The 18,064-nt window shown below is 38.4% G+C and overlaps 1 protein-coding gene across 1 annotated transcript in view; it reads right to left on the reverse strand.

Moving 5' to 3' along the window:
* Positions 1-4,223: 4,223 nt before the first annotated feature.
* THAP12 (THAP domain containing 12) overlaps positions 4,224-18,064 on the reverse strand; it is a 30,123-nt gene continuing 16,282 nt past the window's right edge. The window contains exons 3-5 of the mRNA XM_004450976.5: positions 16,569-16,676; positions 10,275-10,311; positions 4,224-7,054 (exon numbers count right to left, since the gene is read on the reverse strand). Of these exons, the coding sequence (XP_004451033.1) occupies positions 5,121-7,054; positions 10,275-10,311; positions 16,569-16,676 (2,079 nt within the window). The 3' untranslated portion in view covers positions 4,224-5,120. The remainder of the gene's footprint in view (positions 7,055-10,274; positions 10,312-16,568; positions 16,677-18,064) is intronic.

Below are 18,064 nucleotides of genomic sequence, written 5' to 3' on the forward strand. Positions count from 1 at the left end.
GTAATGTATGGGAAAATAAACATTGCTGTTTTTATAGATTTCTGCAAAGGTTGCTGCCTACCCCTTTGAACTCCTAACTTCAATGCTGACCATTTACAGAGCTGCAAACTGGAAGACATGTAAGGGTCACTTAACCCAACTTCTGGGATGCAGAAGCCCCCAAAGTGACATCTAAGCTGCGGGCTGAAGGGTGAAGAGCGAGGGTATGAGCACGAGGGCCACAGCCTGCTTCACACTCTAGGTTTAGCTAGGGCACCACCTCCTCTAGTTGGTTAGGGCCCTCCCCTCTCTTCTGTGTTCTTCTCACACCCTGAGATGCCCTTTAGCTAGGGTGACCCTAAGTCCTGGTTTTCTCTGGATAGCTCCGGTTTGTCTGTTATTCTGGCATAACTATTAATAGTGCACCCTTATCAATTATACAATTAGCCTACCTTCAGCCGCGCTCCTGGCAGTCCCCGGCTTGCATGTCTGGCTTCCCCATGTGATTCAGCTCACAGGGGGCATATGCTTTATCTTATTTATCTTTGTATCCATGACATCTAGCCTCAAACCTGATGCTAATGAGATTGAGCACCAGAGGCATTCAATATAATATTTGAAATGAAAATGGAAAGCAAATACAAGATACAACAAATGAGATTTGCAAATCTTTACATCACGGTTGGAATCTGGTTCCATCTTTCATTAGTTGTATGTTAGCTATAATATCCTTAAGTTTGCAGATGAAATATGGGGATACCAGTACCTTGTTGAGAAGGTAGATAAGTGTAATGAGATGACTCATGTACAGTGAGTCATGCACAGCACCTGAGCACTCATAAGCAGCTGTTACTGTAGACACTGACTATACTTCTGCTGCTGCAACCATGTTTTGCTGTAAGAAAACAAAACCAGCACCTAATGAGCACCCAGTAGGAACTCAATAAGTATGTACCACATTGAATGCCTGGTCTCCTCCTAGATGCTGCTTGCAGATCAGATTCTTGAATTACAGGATGCATTAATCAAAATTACAATTTAGAAGTCAAAAGCTTTAACTCATCTAATTCCAATTTTAATAATAACAAAAACACTATATCCATAAAGAAGCAGAGAACATAGGACACAGCAGCACTGTCTGGATAAGTTAGATTAATAAATGCTGTATTGATGAACAGCATTTAAACTCACCCGCATTGCAACGATGCTCTCTTTTAAAACTGACTCTACTGTAAGCATGCCAACTTGGATATCTGGGTCCATCCTTCTCTCTTTTTGAACTGTCAGCCTCTCAAGTTGTATGTGATTAATGTATATATAGAGAAAATTAGAAAGGCTTCAGACTGAGTCAACACTAGTTTTCTTGATCCCCCGATTACAATATCCTCTTTACAGTATATCCTTGTTGAACATTTGGAATGGATTAAGACTTTAAACTTCCAGATGTTTAAACTACTACTGTAAATTCAAACTCATTAAAAAGGGCAGATTTACTACCTCTACTTAGTTTTGAAGTCTGTTGTTCACCCCATCCAAATAATTTATGAAACCAAATACAGTGGCAAGTAGTGTATTCTATTTTTATAGTATTCATGGTGGGAAATAAGGGGCATAAAAAAAAGGTCTGGAAATAAACGGCCATTTTAGCCAACCAATAGATCACACTTATTGTTATTTCTAAGTTAGTAATTGTTTCCTGAAACCCATCTACTAGAGTTTTTCATGCTAATCTATACTAAATATTACTTTGCTTTTTCTGGCCAAAAAAAGCTGGCTACAGAGGAGCATTTGATTACAGCAAGAAGACAGCTGCACCCACTTTCGTGCAATAAATGAACCTGGATCTAATGTCCTTTGTAGTAGTGTCTTGGCAGCTAAACAAAGGTGGCAGCATTTCTACACCCAGTTTGTAAAGTCTCAGAAGTTTCAGGCTCCAATTTTTTTTTTTTGTTGCAAGGAACCCACATGGACTATTATGAATGCATTTTAGAGATGCTGTGCTGAAAGCTGGCAATGGATAAAGCAGAAATATAAAAGGAGCCTATTCCTAAAGCAAATATTTCTTCCAGAAACCTTAAGAATGAAGTGGCCTTCAAAATCAATTTTCAAATTGAAGAACTAGACTGAAGTACCTGGCTCTGGTATGTATTATTTATATAATTTGGGGCAATTAATTTGCCTTTGTGAGCTTCATTTTTCAACTCAAAACTGAGTATAATACCTGCCTGGGTGATTGTTTGTTTTGAGAACTGAATAATTCAAAGTGCTCTGGTAAGCTCTAAAGTATCATGTAATAGTAACAAACATTGCAAGTGTAGTCATCCTATATTTTCTGAATTATTCACTTTAAATAGCACTTAAAAAGTGGCTTTTCCTATAATATGAAACAAAAACAAATCAGATCCAACTAAGTTACTGCAGAGGAACTGGTACAAAGGGGAGAGCTCTCTCAATGGACTTATTTACTTCACAGAGCTTTTATGAACATTAAAATTATATAGAGTTATTAAGTCATTTAATTTCTTTTATTTTTATAGGTAACAAATCCTCTATCATGCCAAATCCCTTTAAATGTGTAACTTTTCCAAAAATGAAAGTTGATGCCAAAAGCAAAAATTTCTCCAATTAGATATGCTAAATTCTGAATAAATTTTCTAATACATTTTGCAAACTGTTTAGATATGACATGGAATTCACTTAAAAAAAGAAACTGCATAAGTCTTTCATGGATAACCCTTTTCCTTTCCCTTAGTTTTGACAAATCTTTCTCACTACTAAAGTCTATGATGTGCGTATATATATATAAACAAGTACACCTGTGGAGCTCTGGGCCAACTCTAGGCTATAAAATCCATGAGTCAGAGAGGAGTACATTGTGAAAAGGGGGAAGGCGGGAAGGGGGAGAAGGGAGGGGAGGACAGGACAGTTATCATCAGCACTTAGCCTAGAAGCCTGGCATGCAGTTAAGTATTCCACCATTACTTATGGAATAAACAAACAGTAAATATACCTTTCACTTTCTAATTTTGCAAAAAATCAGTTTCATCTGTGAGAATACTACCATTAACTCAACCTACCTTCAAAGATCAAAGTTAGTGAAAACGCTTTTTAGCAAATGAGGATTAAGTTTTCAAGAGTCTCAAATTAGAAAATATACATAGATTATAAAAACAAGTGATGGATACCTTAAGAGCTTAATTAATGCTTGTTGCCTAATGTTTTTAATATTATTGCACCCTATCTTTTGCAGCTCTTCCCATCAAGAGAAATGTACTTCCTCATCCCTTAAATCTGGGCTGGCCTTGTGACTTGCTTTGACCAAAAGAATGTGGTTGAAATGACACTCTGTGTGTTCTGTAGCCCACATTTTGAAGCTACTGCCTTTACTTTCATGGTTCTACTCTAAGCCCACCATACATAAGCCCAGGATGAATGACCACTTGGCGAGGGAGGCCTATCTGCCCCACCCAGTCCCCAGCAACCTTCCAGCTGGATGCAGCCACACAACAGAACCCAGCTGAGACTACCAGATGAATCTCTCAGCTGGCCCACAGAACTGTGAGAAATGTTAAAATTTTTTAAGTCACTGAATTTTGGGATGTTGCTAAGCAGCAACAGATACATTATCTAACCCTCATGGCACAACCAGAAGGTAAGTTTCTGGAGGTGAGGAAACAAAACCCAGATGAAGTAAATCTAAATCTGCCAAGGTCACACTGCAGTTACGTGTTCTAAGAACTGGATGCAGTACTGAAGGGCTAGTTCTGTCTCCCCTTCACTGTCATCCTGCCATCATGAACCTGCTCAGTTCTTTCTGTCAAGAACAGGGGCACCTCTCAGAGCTCTGGCTATAAAATAAACTCTGCTTATAATCTGTATGGGTACGACTGAGATTCAGCAAAACAGCAAATGTACCTACCCCATTCTACCTTATAAAAGCTCAAATGACACTAACGGTACCCCAACATAAAATAATTAAATGACATCTCTGCAACTGTATTCATTCGTTTACATTTTAGCTGGCAACAATAACAAAAACCCTGAAAATTTATTTCAGGAGCCATACACTATATGACATGAAAAACATATTTGATAACTCCCTTAAAACGTCTGTCTATATTCATATACAAAAAAAGAAATAAAAGCGCATCTTGAATATCGTGAGGTTGGTAATAAAATATTTTTGAAAGGAGAATATACCAGAAACATCTGTTTTGTCTCCACCAAAAGCAATGTACCCAAACTTTAAACAAAATTCACATTTTATTTAGATTGAAATAAACTGTACAAAATTGATTTTCTTCACCAAAAATAACAGCAATATTTTTTGTATTATTCCTAGATAAACCACGAAACACTTTATTTTTGTAGGCTTTCCAGGTTTTGCTTATAAATCAAGATGAGGCAGTAGATATAGTCATGGAAATAGACAGAAGAGACAAATCAGTTGTCAGTATCCATGGCCTCTAGATACTGTCTTACCATGAAACAGAAGTGTTTAACACATACCTGCTAAAGAGCTTATGAAGGTGTAGGCTCAATAAAGGAATGTAAACAGCAACAACCAGATGTGAAAAAGGCATTCAAATTGTAACTTGCTCCTTTATGTTCATTTCATAAAGACAAAATCCACACTGAAATCCTTGCTTGGCAAGCTCAGTTTCTCTCACTCTCTGGTAATTCCCTAACTGTCCAATACAATGTTTAACAATATACTTAAAACTACTACTAGTTAAAAGTCAGCTGTGAGCTTCATTGTTACATTTTACAAAATATATTCCTTTCCTTCCGTATTTCCTCAATTTATTTCTTCAAAGTACTGATAACCAAATTGATAACCTGACTGGATCCACAGTGATGAAAATGTTATGTCGAAAATGACTTAACTAAAATAATTCCAGCATGCCACCAATAGAGATCACACAGAAATGAAATGTGGCACTTCCAATGCTACCTTTCTGGAAGAATGGATGGTCTTCAAAGCATGAGAGTTCAAACAGGGACCCTTTAAATAGTAGATTTTTAATGACTAATGTATTCAATGGGAGACCTATAGGTAAAGATATTCAGTGATTAAGCGGCCTACATACGCCTTACAGTTTTTTCTCTGAATAGAAGAGAAAACCTATTCTAAAAGTCTCTTATGTATTTTCAATGGTTTCTGAATTACTTGTAGGAAGCTCTGACTTAGTTGTATAGAGTTTGATATATGTATCCACCATTAAATCTAGATCATGTTTTATATCAAAATTTATATTAAGCAAAGCCAAGTTACTTGACCTCTGGTCTGTCAAAGTGTTCCTCAGGTATGCTTTGAGACGCTTTCGTCCATTTTCATAGCGTTCATTCTCAACCTTCATCACAGGAAGAATACATAAGACCTTTAACAATGCATAAACATTAGGGAAAAACTTGATGTCAGGCAGATGGAGGGCTTCATAAATGGTGGAAGGAAGCTCTATATCTTTCCCTCTGTGTTTCCACTTGATTCTCCAACAATGCAGCTCAGCTGACAGTGTGTCAGGATTGGGTAAGTCACTTCTGTACATGTCAGCATGGTGTTCCTCCGATGTGTTAAATTTGAGCTGCCCCATAACAGAGGGCACCAGAGATAAGCATTTAAGTGCTTTGAGGTGCTGTTCTGAGAATATATCTTTAAGTTCCTGAATAATGTGCTCCACTGTTGGAACACTTAGGGTTTCTTTATAGTAACTCTCAGAGGTTAGTTGAGATTCCAAGTTACCTTGTTGAGCCCTGCGGAATTTGCCAGGGAGTTTCGTTTGAATATCAAGTTTGGCTGCCAAATTTATGGCCTCCTCAAACCAAAATTCATGATAAACTTCAATATTTTCCATCACTTCATTGAGTGAATGCAGTACTGCAGTCAAGCTGCTGGCTGCAAAGAAGACATCAGAGGTTTGCCCCTGGAGATTTTTCCCAAAGGCTCGTGTAAAAGATAGAACATTTTTAAGAACAACAATGGTAACAACGAAATCAAAATCTGTTACCGCACTACAGAGTGCAAATGCTCGGCCAGCTATACAGTTACTCCATCTAACATTTGTGTCACTATTTATACCATCTAAACATAAAACAAGTGCTTGCAGGAGATCCACTAAAATTTCAAAAGCATCATGCCTGCCTGTCCACTGAGAATGGCAAATTTCCTTCAGTTCATTTCCTCTTTCTTCATTGCTCTGAAAAAGGACAGAAATTACACTGTCAAGTTCCAAACGTAGTTGTGGCGATCGATGGAAAAAAGAAGAAACTTCCTCAATTGTTCCCAATGCAACAGATACTCCCATCACAGGCACTGATTTTGCTAACCACATATTTAAGGCACAGGAAGAGCAGAGTGTATAGACAGCTTGGGGATATTTCTCCAGAAGTCTAGAAGCAACAACTTTCATTTTGGAAGAAAATCCACTGGACACAATGTAAGCCTGTCCACGACAGTACTCCATGTTCAGTCCCCACTTCTCAGTTATTGTAGTGTGAAATTTCACAGCCAAAATTTCTGCATCAGCTTCATAAGGCAGAAAGCCCACAAATTCCTCTCTCAGATTATGAGATTCATCGACAAACCTCACCAACACGGGCAGGTGCTCTTCCCCTGCTATGTCCACCACATCATCAGTGAGGATGGAAAAGAAGTGCGAGTCTCTCACTTCCCTGAGGGTTTCTTCGCGAATGCAGCCCTCACAGATCTCGAGCATCTGTTTCTGCTGTGTTTTCGAACAGAACAATGTATTAACAGCTGTTGTTTCAAAGCGCTTTCTCAGAACCTCTTCACCAGAATTTATTCGGCACTCCAGCAGTGCTTGAAAGTTATCAGGAGTAAAGAGGCCTTCCGGGAGTTCGTCAGCCTCATGTCCATCCAGAGGTATGTTTTGTTTCCCCATAAGAATCAAAATTTCAAATAAAGATTTCAGGTATTCTTTGTTTTCCTTCTCTTCAATGGTTAAAGGTAAAATGTCCTCATCCTGTTCTTCACCCCCTTCTTCTGCACTGGGGTTCTGAGAATTGCTGTTGTTTGATTCTTTATGTTTTTGTTCCTGTTCAGAAGTTTCATCAACTAGAATACAAAAAATTAATTTCATAAGCAGGCTAATGAGGAAACAAAACCAAACAAAAAACATTAAATTTTTGCTTGATCAAATAAAATCCATAAACCCATTCTTTCAACATTATCTGGATACCCCCTGGACCAGAGACCAGGATATAGAGATTAAAATAAGATGCTCTGGTGGGGAAGATAAACATTATAAACATACATTTATATATATTTCAGGAGGTACTGGGGATTGAACCCAGGACCTCGTACATGGGAAGCAGGTGCTCAATCACTAGAGCTACATCCGCTCCCCTGGATTTATATTTTTTAATAATACATGCAGGGGAGCGGATATGGCTCAGGCACCTGAGCACATGCTTGCCACATAAGAGGTCCCAGGGTTGGTCCTTGGTGCTTCCTAGAAACAAAAATAAAAAAACAACAAGCAAACAAACAGAAAAGCCAATCAGGGGAGCCAATGTGGCTCAGATGTTGAGCACCGGCCCCCCATATACAAGGGCCCAGGTTCAATCCCCGGCCCAGTACTTAAAAACAAACAAACAAAACAAACAAACAATTAAAAAAAAAACACTATTGCAAATACTGTTATAAGAACAATTTCGTCTAAGACAATAACAAGGTACTTCATGTGTTAATCAGAATAATAAGAGATGGTCCATGTTAGGAAAAAAAGGGGGGAAAGCAACTTTTATAGAGGAATTGTGCTAAGCATTTTATATACATCACGTTATTTTTTTTTTAGGCAGGTGGTATCAACCCCATTTGACAAGTAAGGACAGTAAATAATTGGCCCAAGGTCACAGATACAGTTAGAGGGTTGGAGGTGAAATTCAAATCCACGCTTGTCCAGTTCTAAGGTCCATGCTGTTTCTATCAAACCATTAAGCCACACTTTTATAGGGGAGAGGGCAGAGCTATAGAAATCAGTATAATATAAAGTAGACTCATGTAATTTTCAGGGCTGGAATATTGAATACCTTAGCCTAATCTTTTCTTCCTTAGACAGAGTAACTGAGGCTTTGCAAGGTTAAGTGTCCTGCTCACAGTCATACAGGTCAGTGGCAGCCCTGGGACTAGAATCCTAATCTAAGAAATCACAGCCATAGAACCTAAGGACTAAGAGAGGGAGAGGGCCACCAAGAGTTATGCAGTATCATGGGAGGAAACATGAAAAAAAATCATATACATATACATAGAATCATATACATATACTTCTTTGTACATATCATATATAAAGAAGTTGTACATGATGACAAGAATAAGGAGGATATAGACAATGAGAGCACTTCAGTTGGAAGGAAGGAAGGACTTTAACAAAAGCACCAAAGGGAGAGAAGGAAGCAAGACGTCTAGTCTGATTGCAGTCTGTGCAAACCATGTTTCTACGCATCCCAGGACTCTTCAGAGCTTATCCAGGTTTCAGCAGGGTCAGGGAGCATCCTTTTCTTACCCCCTTCAACTAAGATGGGGCTGCTATTCCTCATATACTATGGAGCAGTAGTTCTCAACTGGGGGGTGATTTGGTGCCCCTGGGGACCTTTGGCAATGTCTCGAAACATTTTTGATGGATGGTGTGCTACTGGCATCGAGTGGGTAGAGGGCAGGGTACTGCTAAATACTCTATAATACACAGGCCTGTCCATCAACAAAGAATTCTCCAGTCTAAAATGCCCACAGTGCAAAGGGTCTAGTTGCTTTAAACAAACAAACAAGCAAAAACACAAGAAGTAATTTGAAAAGAATTGTGGTAGGAAAATAGTGGAAGAAAAGTTTTGGCCATCTTGTGTAAGGCCTTTTAATCTACTCTAAGAAGTTTGTACTTAATTTGTCACAGTCCACAGAGCTTTATGAGGATTAAATGCAATCTCATACACATGAGGACATTTAGCATGTCCCTGGCCTGCTTAGCACTCAATCAACAGTACCTCTTATTACCACTTTTTCTAAGTTTGTGAGGGAAGTCCTAAAAAGAGGACTCAGCTTGAGTCAGGGATAAGTGAGACAGATAAGATAGACAGACATAAGTATGGAGACTTTCCCAAGCTAGAAAGTAGAATGTTATCCTGGATGCCCATCTCCCTCTCTCTTCTCCATTACTCTCTGCTTCCAATCAACAAATACTAATTCTAGTGTTTTTATTTTTCTAAAACTATGCTCATTATGGAGCAAAGAATATGAAATAACATTAAGTCTGTCTCCTCTTGGGCATTCTTCTGTACGTAAGACTTATAGATACACAGCATCTTAAGTTCACTGCATCTATTTCTTCTTTATCCTCACTACTACCACCAAGCCTTTTAAATCTTGCTCGGTCTGCTGACAGCCTAATGGCCTCCCTGCCTCCAGTGTTACCATTTCTAATCCTACACTGAGTATGTAAGACGAAAATCGGGCCCAGGTCATCACCTACTCACAAACCTCTTGGTCATTCCTACTGCCAAAAGCTCATGATCCTGCAAGTTCTGGCCCATATGGTCTCCTCCAGGCTAATTTTCTAGTCATCATGAGTAATTAGAAGTTCCAATAATAACAAAATGATTGTAGTTCCGCAAATCTGGCAATCTGTTTCATGTCACTCTGCTTCTGCCTAGAATAACTTTCCCTCCTTTCTCTGCCTGAGACCATGTTTCCTCATTGATAAAAGGAGAAAATAGTACTTAGAGGCAGAGGAGGTAAAGGAGTAATAGTAATTTCTGACAAGAACAGAAACAATGAGCTCTCATTCTTTGACGACACTGCTCAGGAATCAGCACCTGCAGGAAGGCTAAGTGCCCTCATAGCATTTATTCCTCAACCCACCAAATGGCTAAGTGCCCTCATAGCATTTATTCCTCAAACACTTCTGCACCACAAATTAAGTGGACAGAGATTCTGTTCCTGCCCTAACTGGTGTCCTTTTGGTCCCGCGCTGGGCACAGTGTCCGTGTACCTGCCCCCCCATCACACTCAGAGCAGCTAGAGCAGAGGGGAAGCAGTCATCTCTGTGAGGCCTGCCCATGGCACCGGTATAGCAGCACATGTATAGCACAGTGGCACTCTGTGAAGATAAACTGAAATAGGCCTTTAGTCTCACACACCATTCCAGACTACAGGACAAAGCCTACCACACTCATACCTATTTCTCAAGGCAGGTTTTGAACATAAAACATATTTGTCCTTACCATATCAAGGCCTTTTTAAACAGGCATTCAGAAGTTGAGTTATTAACACTATCACTTACTTTTTCTCTGATTCAGCGTCCTGATTTCATCTTCACTCTAAGTGACAAAAAGAAAAAAGAAAAAAAGACAAGCCATCTTTAAGAAAACTAACCTCTAACATATCAACTTTCACTCAGTCAAAAGCACATTTTGAGGCAAATTTATTTCTTTCAAGAACATAAATACTTTATATGGAATATATTCTTCAAACAGACTGAGATGACAGGAAAACAAGAACAGTAATAATTTGTTAATGATTCTAAGCTTATAAGAAAATCCTAGAGGAGAAAGAATATATCGTTTAATTTACTTTATACCTAAATCATTATAACTTAAAGTAACAAGTGTTTACTGGATAATAAAAGGCATGAAAGTATACTATGGCACTTGGGGTCAAATGATATCCTGAAGATGTCACACAGAGAGAGGGTTCTGGATCCCAGAGCCTAACACAAAAGCTGTGAGAAATATCTGGGAAGCAGGTGATAGGTATCAACATGGAAAAGAAATGTCAACTTAGAATGGAAGAGGGCCAAGTACCACATACAGGGGTAGAATGAGAAAGAACTTTCTAGTTGTGTCTTTTTCTCTCGCTCCAACCTTCTACAATGCTTAGCTCATGGCCGAACCCATTACTATTATTCTGTGAAAGGAAAGCAGCAGTGCCAATGACAGCTGAAGACAGCACATTACCTGCTGGGCAGTACTGGGCATGGTACTGCTGATAACAAGAAACATCATTAGACAGACCAACCCGGAACATTTCCTCCTTATCCTATGGGCTGCCCAACTATAACAAGGATGGCAGATCTGTAAAAAAGCGTGCCTGCTGTGAGGTATTTGACATTCCCTGAGAGGCAGGGTATAGGGAAATAATAGGTATGGAATGGGAAGTGGTCAAGCCATGGTATATATATTACTAGGAAAGAAGCTGATAATAAGGAAGAATTGTGTGTGTATACCAGCATTCATCCAGGAGAACTCCCAGAGGGCAGGGGAACCAGAAAAAAATAAATGGAGGGGAAGAACGCATGAAGAAACTTTCTCGGAATTTAAGATGTAAGTCATCAGAATGAAAGGTCTCATAAAATGCTAAACAGGCTAGATAAGGAAATAAACTCACATCTAGATATAGTTTAGTAAAATTTAAAATGTGAAATATAAAGAAAAAATGTGAAAAGCTTTGAGGGAGAAAAAGCAGATCCCTAAAAAGGAACAAGGACCAGTATGGTATTAGATTTCAATAGCAACAATGGGTATAAAAAACTACAGACCAATTTCCCCTATGAATAGAAATGCAAAAACTTCAATAACAGCAACCAAATCCAACATATTAAAAAGATTATACACCATGACTAAGTAGGATTCACCCCCGAAAGGGCAAGGGTAGTTCACATACAAAAATCAAATGATGTAATATACTACTTAAATAGAACGAAGGGGAAAAAAATACAAGAGTATCTCAATAGATACAGAAAAGGCATCAGACAAAATCCAGCATCCTTTCTTTATAAAAACTTTCAGAAAACGAGGAATAGAAGGGAACTTTCTCAACATGATAAAAGCCATTTATGAAAATCCACAGCTAACATCATTCTCAATGGTGACTCAAAGCTTTTTCCCTAGTATCAGGAACGAGACAAAGATACCCACTTTCACCACCGAGGTTCAATATTGTACTAGAAATTCTTGCCAGAGAAATAGACAAGAAAAAGAAAAGATATCCAAATTGGAAAGAAAGAAGTAAAACTATCTCTATTTGTAGGAGACATGATCTTACACATAGAAAACCCAGGGAAGCAGATGTGGCTCGACTGATAGAGCATCTGTCTACCATATGGAGGATCCAGGGTTTGATCCCCAGGGCCTCCTGACCTGTGTGGTAAGCTGGTCCACGTGCAGTGCTGTCGCATGCAAGGAGTGCTGTACCATGCAGGGGCACCCCCACATAGGGGTGCCCCCCACACAAAGAGTGCACCCTGCAAGGAGAGCCAGCCACCCTGGATGAAAAAAGCACAGCTGGGAAACGGACTTTGGCCCAGTGGTTAGGGCGTCCGTCTACCATATGGGAGGTCCGCGGTTCAAACCCCGGGCCTCCTTGACCCGTGTGGAGCTGGCCATGCGCAGTGCTGATGCGTGCAAGGAGTGCCGTGCTACGCAAGGGTGTCCCCCGCGTGGGGGAGCCCCACGCGCAAGGAGTGCGCCCGTGAGGAAAGCCGCCCAGCGTGAAAAGAAAGAGCAGCCTGCCCAGGAATGGCGCCGCCCACACTTCCCGTGCCGCTGACGACAACAGAAGTGGACAAAGAAACAAGACGCAGCAAATAGACACCAAGAACAGACAACCAGGGGAGGGGGGGAAATTAAATAAATAAATAAATCTTTAAAAAAAAAAAAAAAAAAAAAGCACAGCCTGCGCAGGAGTGGCGCCACACACACGGAAAGCTGACGCAGCAAGATGACGCAACAAAAAAGAGAGGCAGTCTCCCAGTGCTGCCGGATAATGCAGGTGTACGTAGAAGAACACACAGTGAATGGGCACAGAGAGCAGACAACAGCGGGGAAGGGAGAGAAATAAATAAAATAAGTCTTAAAAAAAAAAAAAAGAAAGAAAACCCAAAGGATCTACAAGAAAATTATTAGACCAAATAAATGAACTTAGTAAAATGACAGAGTACAAGGTCAACACACAACCAATAACTATGATCCTATATACTATTAATACAAATGTACAAGCCAGTATGAAATGAAGAAAAAAAATTCATTTACAATAGCATAAAAAAGAATGTTATTTAGGAATAAATTTAACTAAGGATAAAAAAAAGACTTGTATGATGAAAACTACAAAACACTGCCAAAAGAAATTAGACACCTACATAAATGGCAAGACACCCCATGTTCATGGACTGGAAGAGTTAACACAGTTAATATTGTCAATATTACAAATTTAATGCATCCCTATTAAAATTCCAGCAGCCTTTTTACCAGAAATGGAAAAAATTGATCCTCAAATTTATACTGAACTGCAGGGGGGAGCCATACAGCCAAAACAATCTTGAAAAAGAAAATAGGGTTGGAGGATTCATACTTCCTAGTTTCAAATTGTATTACAAAGTGACAGTAATCAAAACATTGTGGTACTGGCACAAAGAGAAGTAGATCAGTGGAACAGTATTCAAAGTCCAGAAATAATCTCATACATCTATGACCAATTGATTTCTTTTTTTTGGAGGTACAGGGGATTAAACCTAGGACCTCATGAATGGGAAGTAGTCACTCAACCACCGAGCTATACCCTCTCCCCAGTGAGAGTTGGTTTTTGTTGGTTGGTTTGTTTTCAGGAAGTACCAGGGATCAAACCTGGGACCTCGTACATGGGAAGCAGGTGCTCAACCACTTGAGCTACATCCGCTCCCTGGATCTTTGATAAGGGTGTTAAGAATAAGCAGTGGGGAAAGAATAGTCTCTTCAACAAATGGTATTGGGAAATTGGATATCAACATGCAGAGGAATAAGTTAGACCTCTATCTCATACCATATACCAGAAAATGGATCAAGGACCTCAGTGTTAAGAACTGAAACAATAAAACACTTAGAAGATAACATAAGGGCCAATTGTCATGACCAGGATTTGGCAGTAGATTCTTTTATATGACACTAAAAGCACAAGCAACAAAAGAAACAAAAGATAAATCTTTGTGTATCAAAGGAAATTATCAAGAACATGAAAAGACAACCTACAGAATGGGGGAAAAGTTTCAAACCATAAATTGTATGAGGGCTTAATGTCCAGAATATATAAAGAACTCCTACAATTTAACAAAAAGACAAAAATCCCATTAAAATATGGGCAAAGCACTTGAATAGACATCTCTCCAAAGAAGAATCACAAATGGCCATTAAACACATGAAGAGTCTCAAATCATTAGCCATCCGAGAAATGAAAAGTAAAACCACTATGAGATACCAATTCACATCTGCAAAGATAGGTATAATAATAACAATAATAAAAACAAAGTAACAAGTGGTGAGGAGGATGCAGAGAACGTGGAACTCTAGTGTACTGTTGGTAGCAATGTAAAATGGCACAACTACTGTGGAAAGCAATATGCCAATTAATTCCTCAAAAAGTTAAAGACAGGGGGCAGATGTGGTTCAAGCGGTTGAATGCCCTCCTCCCACATGCAAGTCCTGGATTTGGTTCCTAGTACCTCCTGAAAAAAACAAAAAAACAAACAACAAGCAAAACAAACAAAAAAAGACCTAAACCAACTCAGGGAAGCTGATGTGGTTCAGTGGCTGAGCATCAGCTTCCCACATACAAGGTCCCAGGTTCAATCCCCAGCCCTCAGGACCTTTAAAAAGAAAAAAAGTCAAATACAGACTTAACATTTACCAGGTAATCCCACTTTTCAACATATATCCAAAGAGAGTAAAAGGAAGGTTGCAAATAGAACCTTACTAATGTTTATAGCAGGATTATTCACAACAACCAAAAGCTGGAAACAACCCAAATATCTACCAAGAAATTAAAGGATAAAACAAAACACAATATACTCAATGGAATATTATTCCGCCAAAAGAAAAACTGAAGGTATGATACATGCTGCAACATGGAAGAACCTTGAAAACATTATGCTTTATTTAGTGAAAAAAGCAAGATACATAAGGGCAAAAATTGTGTCTCACAAAATATGACTACAAATACCATATTCGCAGAGACAGAAAGGAGATTAGAGGTTACTGGGGAGTGGGAATGTATAGGGGATGGGGAAGAGAGAGTGCATGTAAAAATAAAAATAAAAAATTCCAAAAATTAACAAAAATAACCATATGTTAAATAAGGGAAATTACAAAATACTTAGAACTAAACAATATAAACTTATGGGCCATCTAAACTTGTGGGACAGAGCTAAAAACAGACTTAGCCAGATATTTATAGGTTTGAATACACATAAATATGAGCTAAATATTCAAGAAGCTAGGAGAGAAGTCTAAAATGTAAATCCCTTGAATCAAGAAGAAATCAATAAATAGCTCACAAGTACAGTAATCCTTGACAAAACTAAAAATTGATTCTGTAAAAAGACTTTTAAAAAATAATCTTAGGGGGAGCGGATATGGCTCAAGCAATTGGGTGCCCACCTTAATGCCACAACCAGCAGGGAGCAGAAGAGGCTCAAGCAGTTGGGCACTTACCTCCCACGTGGGAGGTCCCGGGTTCAGTTCCCTGGTGCCTACTAGAGAAGACGAGCAGACATATGAGGGAACCATGGAGGGGAGCGAGGGGGGAGCGGTTAAAAAATAAAAAAGAAAGAATATTGTCAATTAAATTTTTTTTTTAATTTTAGGAGCAGAGTCAAAGATCTGAAAATCCTAGATGAAGTTCATAAATTTCTGGAAACATAAAACATAAAAAGCACAGATAGTAGCTACTTTACATAAGATTCCTTGAAAAATTAAGAAAAAAACAGGACACCTTTCCAACTCATTTTATGAGGCTAGTAGAACCCTGACGTCATAATTGGATAATCAGAGCACATAAAAAGAAAATTATAGTCCAAATTCACTTAAGCACCACACTTAACTGAATAATGCAAGTGTGCCAGCTGTGACATTACTGGGGCTGTTCAACAAGTACTAGCGATCTTGATAAACAGGAAACAGAAAACATTTAAATTATAAGGATAGGAAGAAGGGACAGTTTGTCTGCATATGAAGATGATAAAATCAGTCACATAGAAAACTCAGTAGACTATTAGAATTAATTTTAAAAAGTTCTTCAAATTTGCTGGAAACAATCACAATCAGAATCTATAATCTATACCAACAAAAACCAAAATGTATTCAGAAAGTACTCCGTGGAATAATGTACATGTTCTCCATAATAAAGAAGAGCAATAAAAATTTTCAAATTTTTTACTTTCTATTCTTCTAAATTATTTAGTAGTCTTTTCAAAGAACCAGTATTTAGTTTTATCAATGACGCCTGGAACCTTTTATTTTATTGACTCCTTCTATTTATAGATAGGACAAATTAATTGAAATGACATATATTAAATTTACTAACATGGATACCAACAGGGAGGAGAGAAATAGAGATGGTAATAATGGATGAAGGAGGGAGAAAAAGCGGGGGGGGGGAGTGTCTTGCTGATGGCAATGACAGAAAGCTATGTACTGAGAATTTCATTTTCCATAATGCTATCTTTGAAATTCTGTATTTCAAGAGAATAACTTGGATCCATTTTAATATGATTGCATCTATATTTGATCTCATAGTATTCTTGGGGGTAGGTACTGAATCAAATACATACCAATTCTTTTATTCGTTTTCTGTGTCTACTATGTGGATTATTCAAATGACTGGTAAGATCAAATATTGTTGGTATAGCATTATCTCGAAGAACTGTCCTATAAGGACTCTGAAAAAGAAAATTGTTAATAAATCAGAGATATTCCTTAAGAATATATTACACATAAATCAAATTCTATGCTTAATGATTTCCCCAGCAATCCTTCAACCCCAGCTCTAAAGCACAGACACTTGCAGAATTCGATGTTGTCAGTTCAGGTCTGCCAATTATTTCTAACTCTCTTTACATTTGCCATTCCAGCAATTTTACTATTATAAATTAAGGAACTAAATCGATGATAGGCATAAAGAACAAATGTATTTGTATTTTATATATGTATGTAATTCTGATTCTACTTTATGTGTTCTGTCCTTCCATAAGTCCACCAAATCTATAGCAAGCATAAAAATGCCTTGAATGTTGTATAGTAATGCTTCCCTCCTTTATCTGCTATCTGCTACTCATGACGCTTTAGCTATTATTACTGAGAAGCATCAAGGCACAGAGAAAAGATATAAATTGGGCCTCAGAAGTCCTAGGAACTAGTCCAAACTCCACTGGTGGTGACTCACTATGAGACCTGGCAAATTATTTTCCCTTTTGGGGGGCCTCAGTTTCCTCTTCTGAATAAAATTCAGGTATTGAATTTCAAAATGAAATTATCCACATACTAATGATCATTTATGCTTGTCACTGCAGTGACATCATCATCTGTACTTTTATGCAATCAAGTCACTTTTTTTGTTAAAACTGATTTAAGTAATATAAGCCATAAAATGATGATTTGATGAACCAGTTAAATTTTTAACATATTTATTACGAAACTTCTAAAATAAAAATTGGTTCATGGGCACCTGAAATCATCTCCCACACCACAAGTAACATATATAATCACATTTTTGCAAACACTAAAACTAGGTATTTCTAAATTCCCTTCTAGTTCTAATAATCTCATCAATAAAGGATGATCATTCTCTACCACAGGGGTTCTTAACCTTTTTTCGTTTCACAGACCGTTTTTCCAGTCAGGTAAAAACCACAGACCCTTTCTCAGAATGTAGCTGCAGATAGTTTTATGACACTCAACATCGGAGGCCAGAGAAAATAAAGATCATAGATTTTTTTTCAACTCAAGATCACAGACCCCTGGTTAAGAACGCTTTTTCTATCCTAATCCCCGTTAACCTAATCCACCCTGTCCAGTAGCTGGATACATGCTTAGTTGATGACGGTCTTCCACAGCCAGCCCAGAGGGGGCTGGGTGAGAACAGCAAGTTTAAAAGGGAGCATAACAGTTGGATAACTGTTACATTTCCCCAGCTAGCCCAAAGAAGCAATGCCTTCAAATTTCTTCGCTGATAAAGACTATGTGCACTTCATTTAAAGCTTTCTGAGAGGACTCATTGTTTCAGAGCTGACTATTAAAGTGTGTTTAAAGAACATGTTAAATAAGAATA

Source organism: Dasypus novemcinctus, chromosome 10 (assembly GCF_030445035.2).
Source record: "Dasypus novemcinctus isolate mDasNov1 chromosome 10, mDasNov1.1.hap2, whole genome shotgun sequence".
Taxonomy (NCBI): Eukaryota; Metazoa; Chordata; class Mammalia; order Cingulata; family Dasypodidae; genus Dasypus; species Dasypus novemcinctus.